The sequence below is a fragment of the Rhea americana genome, unplaced genomic scaffold (assembly GCF_003343005.1).
Source record: "Rhea americana isolate MKP2758 unplaced genomic scaffold, rheAme1 scaffold_153, whole genome shotgun sequence".
Classification (NCBI taxonomy): Eukaryota; Metazoa; Chordata; class Aves; order Rheiformes; family Rheidae; genus Rhea; species Rhea americana.
This window is the reverse complement of record NW_028185628.1, coordinates 463846-474455: the sequence shown is the minus strand read 5'-3', so window position 1 is coordinate 474455 and position 10610 is coordinate 463846. Positions and strand designations below refer to the sequence as shown.

The 10610-nt window shown below is 33.7% G+C and overlaps 1 protein-coding gene across 3 annotated transcripts in view; it reads left to right on the top strand.

The window, feature by feature from the left end:
* KIAA0825 (KIAA0825 ortholog) overlaps positions 1-10610 on the top strand; it is a 248946-nt gene that overhangs the window by 86959 nt on the left and 151377 nt on the right. For all 3 annotated transcript variants that reach the window (XM_085299732.1, XM_085299730.1, XM_085299731.1), the window contains 2 exons: positions 2401-2591; positions 4894-5070. In XM_085299732.1, coding sequence (XP_085155858.1) covers positions 2401-2591; positions 4894-5070 — 368 coding nt within the window. The remainder of the gene's footprint in view (positions 1-2400; positions 2592-4893; positions 5071-10610) is intronic.

Below are 10610 nucleotides of genomic sequence, written 5' to 3'. Positions count from 1 at the left end.
GGGAGTCTGAGCTGCCAGGGAGTGAAGCTCTCGGGGCTCAGTATCTTGCTGGTAGTGCACTGAACACCCACTGTGCCACTGGGCCAGCTCTCCTGATTACATTTTCAAATCAAGCTTTTAGTGTAGCAGACATCTGCTGTAGTTTTAGGAACTTATGTTTTCTAATAGTCAAAGAATAAAGAATTGTCTGTTCAAAGATAATATTGAGTGGCTTATGTAATAAAGCCCAGCTGCTTGTTTCCTGATATATAAGCTAAATAAAAGCTCACATCTGTTTGTATTGTACAAAGCCTGCAAAAATAGCAGATGTTTAGCAGTAGAATTGTCTAGAAAAGGCAACAAATAGAAAAACAGGCCAGAAGAAGGGAGTGAATCCCATTTAAATCTTCATGGAAACTCTGTTGCTTCTGCAATAGTGGCACAGTGTTAGAAAAGGGATATTATTCAATTTACTGCTTAAAATTACATAAAGCAATAAAATGAAATAATTTGTATTTATAACAACATGGTTAATAAGTAAATTTGCCAGCATTTGGTTACTTAAAAGAATACATATTCTACATTAGAAACCTCATTTAGAAATATATTTCTGGTTGTTAAGTTTGTGTGTTTTTGCAAATTTTTAGGTTTATTTTTTGTCAGTTAAAGAGATGACCAAAACGAATTCATTTCCATTAACAAATGCAAACTAATTGTTTTATAGCTGATACGTTTGTTCCGTAAGAGCAGATGTTTTTTGCAAGGARAGGGAATTGTTAGTAGAAATGTCTCAAGGCTAGAGTTGGGGGTGTGTGGGGGGAGTTGGATAAGATCTACTGGAGTATGTCACAACATTAGTGATAACGTAACAAAGACCTCCACACTTACAGAAGTGTGTGATTGTTTGAGTTATGCTCAGACTCCTAGAGGTAAACTTCTACTTTGTTATGAAGATTTTCAGAATATTCTGCAGTAATGTTTTAAGTTTATTTAAGATAAGAAACATGTAATCTGGTTTTTGTCTAACCTGGTCCAGTTTTTGTCAATATGAAACTATCCTGTTTTATCTATGTGGAAACGCTTGTCAAGTGTTTAATTGTGCTAAATGTCAGAATGTTTTATCTTCTTAAGAAGCTGTAATATGTTTAAAACAGTTCTAAGATGTCCTTAGTTGTATGTACAAAGATAACTGGGCTTATAATTTTCCTGTGAAACGTATCTATATTGCATTTTTCTCTTCTATATTAGTGAAACTTGGAAAATTTGTATTTTTTAATGATTTGTTTTCCCTCTCTCTAAATAAGAGTTAAATGTACATATATCAGTCACAGATATAACGACTAGTGCAGTGGTTGCAGGTCAGGTACTACAGTACTTTGTCATGAGGTACCATTTTTAATATAAAATACACTTCAAGTATTATGGCAGGAAAATACTGTCAGAATAATGACAGCTTCCAATAACCTACTAACATAGGGTGGTTAAAAGGTAGCCAGCTTATTTTGTTTACAGAAGAAACTCCACCAAACTCATTCAATGTTTTAAAAATCACAAGATTGTTTTCTCTATTGGAAAATGCTAAAATAGCAATAATTTACTTAAATATTTTTCAACACAGTTGGAATGTGGGAAATGAAGGTTCAAATCTCTTTTGTGATTCAGTTTCCCCCTCGTACTATTTCCTGAGCAAGTTTTAGGTGAAATATTTAAACATGACTTAAAATATGTACTTAGATATATTAATGGATTGACCACTGTGATTTTTGACTGTTCTGTGTTTGTTTCTGTGCATTACTAAGGTGATTCTACTCTGTATGGCTAATATTAATGCCAATATTGATTCCTTCCCAGAAAATGTTTTGTTTTAATGAATTGCCATTATCAGATGAAAACCATCTTACTGAAAAATTTGGGTCTTACATTAATAACTGAACAGTTCAGTTGTTACTTTTTCTGCTGTTTCTGCATCTCTATTATACATTGTCATTGTTATGTGTGGCAGTTATGAGTTTGGGGAAATACATGTGCTTAAGTGATTTAAATAATTATTTTTTGTTGAGGACAAAGAAGCTGGTATACTAAATTCATCTGGCTGTTCTAGTGACCAAAAAAAAAGCTGTATATGTTTTTAAATTTGACCTAAAACAGTAGGCTTTGAGACTAGGTTAATTAAGGATATAAGAGGTCAAATATTTGTGGTTTAGTTTTGTGGCAGAACTCTAGTTGTGTAACTGAAATGGAACATATGTTTCTTTGTTAATAAAGATGTTTCACATCTTGTCGAGGACCATTTTTTTGGTCATCACGTGCCTGAAACTCTTCAGCTATTTCCTTTCAGATTGAATTAATTAGACTCACAGGAACTAAATTGACATTTTGGAAGGCGTGTTTCTATTATTTAATATAYGGTGGTTTTGTTAGGGGGAAAGATGTTCATTCTCTGTCCAGATGTGGCACTACTTCTGCTGCGCTCTTCAGCATGATCTATGGACTATTCTACCTCCCAAGTTAGCCCAGGAGATTCTTACAGAAGTACTGGAGAAATCTTTGGCTCTGCTGTCCTCCAGATATTCTCAAGCCTGTCCCAGTTACAAGAGAACTCCACAAATCAGGTAATGGTTGCATATTTAATGCACACTTTTTATGGATAAAATGAGTGGTCTCAGTTTTCTGTCGTACACTGCTTTAGTTCAAATTTAAATATTCATGAACACAGCAGATAGAGTAGACAGAATTTATATATTTTCAGGAGAATTTTAATTCAATCTACTTGGTATGTTTAAGTATATTTGGCAGCCATATACTAGCTAGACAGTGAATGAAGAACTCTTTTGTGGAATTGTCCAGATTTGACAGCAAAAGAATTGGAAATCACACATTAATTCATGAAGAAAACTCCATCTATTCCAATAGAATTTGGATTTTCATATGACAAACACCTTTTTCAAGTCATCTTTCAAGTTAGAGGTTCAAGGAGCTCCTAAGTCACATCAGAACTTTACCAAAATGAAGCCAGAGCTCAGGAGAAGGGAACAAGAAGAGGATATCCCTTCTCCCTGTCATTTTAGGAAAACTGAAGTTGAGTGCATCCCTGTGTTGGCATTCCTATATTTGCCAGGGAAGGAGCCCCTCTTAAGAAATACTAAAGCAGATGTCTCCAGGTGAAAGCTTGTCCTCTGTCCTTTCTCTTTCTATGCAGCATCTTGTATGACTGAAGAAATTCATGCATGCATCCTGTTTGTTTAATATAATTATTTAATAAATGAGTATGATCCTTGTCTTAGACTTTGAAAGTAGCATAGTCCGTGGTGGCTATGGGAGTGAGAAACTTGAGAGCCTGTCCTCTATAGGAGATTGAATATATCCAGAAGAGAAGTACTATATGATTAATGAGCTAAGAGTTGCATGGTGCCTTCATGAGTTTTATATCAGAGAGGAAGACAATGATATAGAGGGGTTAAGTAATTTGTCCAAGTTCACAGTCTTGGAATAGGTAAGAATAAAACCCAGAGTTTTCTTCTTGGTGTCAAAGTACCTGTTTCTATTCTTTAATCGTACCCTAATTCTCAGCGTTTAGGTCCTTCTATATCTTTAGGTACAAATAAGATTGTTTCCTGAGCAGTGTTTCTGCATGCTGATATACTAAATCCTGTCTGATTACAGAATGCTATAGTTACTTTTTACTGACATGAAAGATTCTTTCTTGGAAATTTTCTGAAAATTCCTCTAAAATATGAAGAATATGCACAGATACAATATTTCTTAAATGTAGCATTGGTCAATGCTGTATGATTCTGCTTCAAAATATTGAACAAGAAAGAATATTTTTACTATCTTCTTGTAGATAATTTTTTGTTATTATTTGATATAGTAATTGTTGAATTTGTTACTAAGTGAGCTGAGTTATCTAGTCATGCACAGCTCAAAGAATGAAAAAACATTTTGAAATTATTATTCAATATTTTCATCACAAAGGGTTACTTTTTATAATACTGTACTTTTAATATTTCTTTTCTCTAAGGTTTCCTTTCTCTCTGGTTCTTGAACTGTTAGAGATGGTTATTATTGGATTAAAAGTCTCTCTGTATGCATTTAGCTAGGTTTTCCAAAATAAGCTCCTTAAAAATGCAGATGGTGACATAGGCTCTTTGAAAGCTAGGCACTTAGGTGCTTTTTTTTTTTTTTTTTTTATTTTTTTTTTTTTTATTTTTTTTTTTTTTTTTTTTTTTTTTTTTTTTTTTTTTTTTTTTTTTTTTTTTTTTTTTTTTTTTTAAGTCCAAATTCGTGCCTGTTGTATCTCTTAAACTAGATATTTTGTTAGCTCTGTCTCCTACCTCTTGTGTGTATGTCGGCATACTCTTGTGAGATTCTGTTGTTGTTTGTTGATTTGATACTGTTCAGGCCAGTGGCCCATGAGCCAATATCAAGAGGTTATCTGACTACTGACCCAGTAATCATATCCTCTGGTCATGTTATCTTCCTTAGCAGTTACTTGAATACCCGTAAAATTTTGCAAACTGAAGAATTAGTTCACTTGTCATTACTTTTTTCCTACAGTAGGACCTGAAAGTAGTATGTACACGGTAATTATGTTTTATCATAAAGAAAACTAAATTTAGTTTGGTTTAGTTGCAGTTTGGAAGGTTGTTACTGTCTAGTGGCATTGTGCTTTTGAAGAGGAATTACCATATTTAATAAGTCTTCTGCTGACTAGTTTCAGCACTGTGGGGGAGCTGCACTTTCTCTTTATAATGGGTTCAGAATTCATGCAGTACCCACTCATGGAAGATGAAATTCAAAGTCCATATTATGAGCTATGTATTTAATGTTGTCAGAATAAAGTTCTAATTAACTAAAATTTACCACTATCCTAATATCATAAGTAATATAATTTTCACTCTTTATTTCCTGCAGATTTGATATTGCAGCAATTCTGATGTCCACTGAAAATATGCTCTGGTCAGTTTGCAGTTCAGTACAGGAATTTCTGAATCCATCTAAAGATCTCATGATCTATAAAATACATAGCCATTGCAATACCCTGCTCTCTGTGCTAGCTATTTTAACTTCACCACTGAAGAATTTGTATGAGTGAGTATGAATCGAACTTTGGTTGGGGTAAAATTTGTTTTGAGCTTGCAGGAGTAGGTCTGCAAGAGGAATAACTGTTTTGAAATACAAATGCAGTGCATGATGTGGATGCATTTTTATAACTTTTTAGTTTTTCTTGATTTGGGTCTTGAGCTTATCTTCATAATCTTACCTGAAGCCCAGTTAGGGGATTTCCTCTGTAACAATAACAGTAGAGTTTCATTAATAATTACTGCCCCAGGCTTACAACTTGCTTAGACAGCTTGCTTGTTTGCTTAGAACACGTTTTATTAGGTATATGTTCTTATCTGATGTAAAAAATGTTTACATACTATGGTATCAAAACCTTCCATAAAGTGTTCTAGGACTTACTACTACAGATTTATCAACCAGCAGCTTTAAAGTAGTTTAGAATGCTCTGCTGATGTCCCATAATTTTAAAATACTGGAATTTAAAAGATAACTTACTGAAGTGATTATCAGGTTACATGTCTGATAGGAAACTGATCTGCCTCAGTAAATCTTAAACATTTTTAGAGTAGAAGAGTATAGAATACCCAATTTTATAAAGGTATGTCTTCAGAAGTCACAACTGCATGCAAAAAAGGAATGTTACTTGCACTGAAGTTAAGTGTGACTCTTGCCATTGTCTTGGTGCTAAATATTTATCTCTAAGTTTTTTCTGTAAGAGACAATACAGATCAAGATCATAAATTAAATAAAAATCAAAAAGCCAAATCTAGTTAGTTGGGCCTTTAATATATTTTTATTTAGAATAATCAAATAACCTTACTTGTACAAAGAGGAGGATGGAGTCCTCCTGTATTTAAGCTTCTTTAACTAGAATATTTTTATTATATATAGGCTTGTTTTAATGTTAAAGGGTTCTGAAGAACATATTAAAGTGGATTTTAACTGGATGCCTTGTCTTGTGTGACTCAAGCTCAATACAAGGTTGAAAACCATAATAATTAAGGAGGTGACTCATGAACAGATTAGGTAGCCCTGCTGTAGCAAAAGTAATGGAGGCAGCAGTGTGATACCACCATGTTATGATATCTGTAACAGCTTTTGCTGTTTTATGATGTCACCTTTCACTTATGAAAACCCATAGAATGATAACCTAAAATTCCTATGTAGCATGATCTGTTCCTCTTAGCCATTCTACCATCTCCACTAATCCATGTTGTTTACAGATTTTCCTATACCTAGAGTGATAAAAATATGTGCTCTAACTTGAAAATTCAGTGAGTTCCAGCCCAAAGTGCCAGTGAAGAGTGAGACAATGTTTTTTTTTTTTTTGATTTTATATAAAATGTTACAAATTAACTACTTGGTCATATGTATTTCATATTTAGGTATAYGAATTTTGGTATAGTAATTTGATATAGAAATAAAAAATTTAGCATGCACAGGATGAAACAGCTCATGTAATTTACTACAAAGCCCTTCACAAATCACAAACAAAGCTGCCAGGTTTTGGTGAAGGTGAAAATAAAAAATGTCATATTTTGTCATATATTTACAGAAGTAATATTAATACTGAAAAGCATTGTTAGAGATTATGCATGTTTCTGTGTAAGTTAGGAGACACTTTTTATGAACTGTGTATTCAGCACTTTTGTTTCCAAAGCCCCCTGAGACTCCAGATCAAAACAATTCTTCTATATTGTGTATTTCATTACAGCAATATTTGTCACATAACCTAACCTGCTAATTATAGTCCAGATTACAAAGAAAAGAAGCGTTTGTCAAAGTAGTTTCTTGAATGACTACATCCAATTGRTAACACTTTCATATGCTGAATTTTATGGTGAATTCCTAGGTTCATTAGTTACTGAGAGATGTGTATAGTTCATCACATGAAGAGTCTAGTCTATCAATAACAAAATTAGAGGTTATGCGTGATTTTTAAGAAATATTAATCCTTCAGCAGTTCTTGTTTATAATCACAGTTGTATAATCAAAATTTCCATCTGTTAAATCAGCTCTATGTCTTCAAAAACTTTGGTAAAATTAACTGTAAATGAAGTAAAGATTTTTCTATTAAATTTATTGCACTCTCTTTCCCTGAAGGGGCTAGATTTAAATTAATCTTTAGACTGCTCAAGAAAGTTGTGTGTAATCATAAAAGCTCTGATGATAGAACATTGTTTTCCAGGAGTTTTCTAATAATAGTATTGGCTTGTTTCCAACTTACTAGAGTTGCTGTATTAACTGTTACTTATATGGAATTAGTTATTTAAAACGCTTTATTATATTCCTCAAATGCAATAAAATAGTAAGGGTTCTGAAAAATTAACAATATACTTATCTTTGAATAAACTGATTTGAGATAAACTTTCTTCTCCTTCCTACCATTGTGACCAAACCTTGTCCTTTCTATTATCACTTAGTTTTCTTATGACAGTTATACTTACATCTGCTCTTAAATTTGCCTTTCAATTCTAGTTATCATTTTTTAATGCTTACTTTTTTTTCTTTTTTTCTTTTTTTTTTTTTTTTAATGCCTCATTTTCCTCACTCCTTCCGTGGCCTGCCTGACATAACTTTAGCATAAGAGAAATCTTGGTTGGAAAGAGCTACTGGATATCATCTAGTCCCTGCTCAGAGCAGGACAATCACCAATAGTAGATTTGTCAGCCATGATTTTGTATAGCTGACTCTTGCAAAAGTTTTTTCCCAATATCCAATTTGAACCTTTGAAGCTGCTATCTGTGGCTGTTGCCTCTTGCTATATCACACCTGCCACGACTGGGAAAAGTTTGGCTCTCTTGTCCTTGTAATTACCCTTTAAATAGCTATAGACTGCCATTAGATGACTCTAGGATCTATCAACCTCTTGTCACAGATCATGTGGTACAGGTTTCAAGCCATGGTGATACTTCTCTGCTGAACCCTTTTCAGTTTCTTGACAACTCTAGAACTGTCTATATTCAAGTATTCAAGGCAAGGCTTAACCAGTGCAAAGTAGGTGAGGAGAATTACTATCTTTGGTTTGCTTGTCATTCAGCTCCTAATGCATCCCGGTATGTGATTTGTATTTGTAATAGGAATATGCTGTTGCCCCATATTTTGCATGGGGTCCACTGTAAGACCCAGGTTCTCTTCTGCAGGACTGGTACTCAGTCAGTTCCCAGCCTAGGCTGCTATTATTCTGATGCTGGAGCAAAATTTCGTATTTCACTTCAGTGAACCTCATGAGTTTTTTGTTGGTCCAATCATCTTTTGTTTAAAGGACTAATGTGTTGTGTTAACTAGGCTCCCCTCTTCCCCCAGTTTAATATCATCTGCAAATATACTAAATATGCATTCTGCCTGTCTGCATTTGTCCAAAGCTGTTGAACAACGATGGTCTCCAGAGTGTGCTCCCCAAAACTACCAAGCATCACTCTGTTCTTGCTGTTGGCCCAAATCTCTGAAAAAAAGAAGGCTTTCTTAAGAGTTTCTGGTCATCATACAGTCTTACTGACAACATGTAAGGTAGTAAGTTGGTTCATGTGTCAGGGTTTTCTGTAGTGGATCTAACAGCTCCAATGCTGCTTATGGTTTTTGTAGATGAATCAAACACTGTACATTATTTTTCTTGCAGAATGTAATTAAGTACAAGCAGGCTGGCAATAAGCAGTGCAATAGCCTTGTTTAAGACTTTAGAGTAGCAACCCTCTTCTGCGACGTGTTGAGAGTTGTTCGAGTTGGAGTAGATTTATTCTGTTTGTACTTTGTCTGTATGCTTTAGTCTTTTGTGCTAAGTGGGACATGCCAGTCTTTCTGTTAGTGAAGCTCATATAAAGTAAGKCAGTTACATCTTTTTATGATTTTGTGTTATGAATTGGAGTATCTTACTTTCTCAAAGCCAACAGATTACGTCAATGACAMATACTGAGAAAAGAATTCAGAGATTTCAGTTGTCTGTTCTGATTGTCCACTTTGGGTAAAAATAGCTGTCATTTAATTTTAACAGTTCAAAATATTTCCTTTAATTTTGATATGTAAGAGTTGCTTATTAGTCATGTTAATTCCCTACATAGAGCTAAATCCTCCAAACTCTACAGGGAAATACCATTAGGATGCCTCTTGTTGGCATCTCATTATTTCACACCTGCACTGAAGCTTACAAGATCAATTCTCACCTTGTCATACTCTACAGAAGAGTAAAACTACTGTAACCTGGAATCTTGCTGTGGTATTAAATACTTTCACAGATGCTATCCGGTGCTTTGAGACTATAGGCAGCTGCTTTAACATATCCTGTAGTCAAAACAAATTTTCTACTAGCTATTATTATACTTCTGTCAGAAGACTAGTTGAATTAAACTGTCTGGCACAGAGTTGGCTTTTTTTTTTTTAATTATTTTTTTTTATTTTTATTTCCTGGCAAGAATTAAATAGCCAGCAGAGGACACTAAGAACTGCTGGCAGCAAAGACTTTGTATTATCATTAGACGCTTCATTTTTGTAATATTTTCAGTTGTTCTTATATTTAAACAAKCTCTCTTAAAGCTATCACATTATCTACATGTCAGTTTCTAAATTTGCATTGAGATGTTGGTCTGAGTCTCAGAATCCAAGAGTCTGCCTTGTCCTTGTCATTAAGAGACTGCTAAGAAACCATTCTAGCCCAGAAATCTCTAAACCAGTTCATACGCTATCAGTAGACAAGATATGGTCTTTTATTATCAGATTACTACCCAACTCTATCATCCTTTCCATTTAGGATGTATAATTTCATAAATGTAAACAATTCTGCTCTCTTACTAGTGTATGTTCTTGCAGGGAAGTTGATGCTTTATTAAGAAAATATTTCAGAGAATGAGACGCCATATGATTTCTTCTTGAATCTTCTCAACATGTKGAAATAACTGTCTTTAAAATAAATTTTCCAGTTTAAATACTCCTTTTTGTCTATATAATCTACATAATCTCACCTTTATTTTTAATATATATATTTTCATAGATTCAGAAAGAGCACAAAATTCACTGTGTTAACTTTTCTGCTCAAAAATTGCTTACTTAGGATCATGTTAAATTAAATAGTAGAAAATTCTTTTCCTACTAATTTTATTTGATTAATAGAGTGATTCATTTGGAAATTAATCCTGTCTTTTGAGAAGTTCAAATTGAAGTTTGTGCTTCTCTTTCTTGTTCAAGAGGGTGTTATTTTTTTTTCTTTTGTGGTCTTATAGGCAAATTGACCTTATAGAAATGTAGCTGTACTTGTAAATTGTGTATATGTAATTGGGAAAAATAGCTAAAAGGTAATTTTAATTAAATGATGAAACATAAATGCTTAAATGCCATTGAGATAATGCACCCTGTAAAGAAAGAGGAGATYTTCCATTTTAGGTGAGAAAATCTTGAAGGCTGTGTCTATGTCCTAAGTGTATCGATCTACTGTCATTGTTTCCGTATCATAGGGGTGGCTTTTTTATGTCACATAAAGATTCTGCTGTCTTGGGAAAATTTGCATATCTCTTCCTGAGGTATTTTCAAATGTCCTTCTATTCTTCTTACTGTAATATAAAGAATATCTAGTCCCA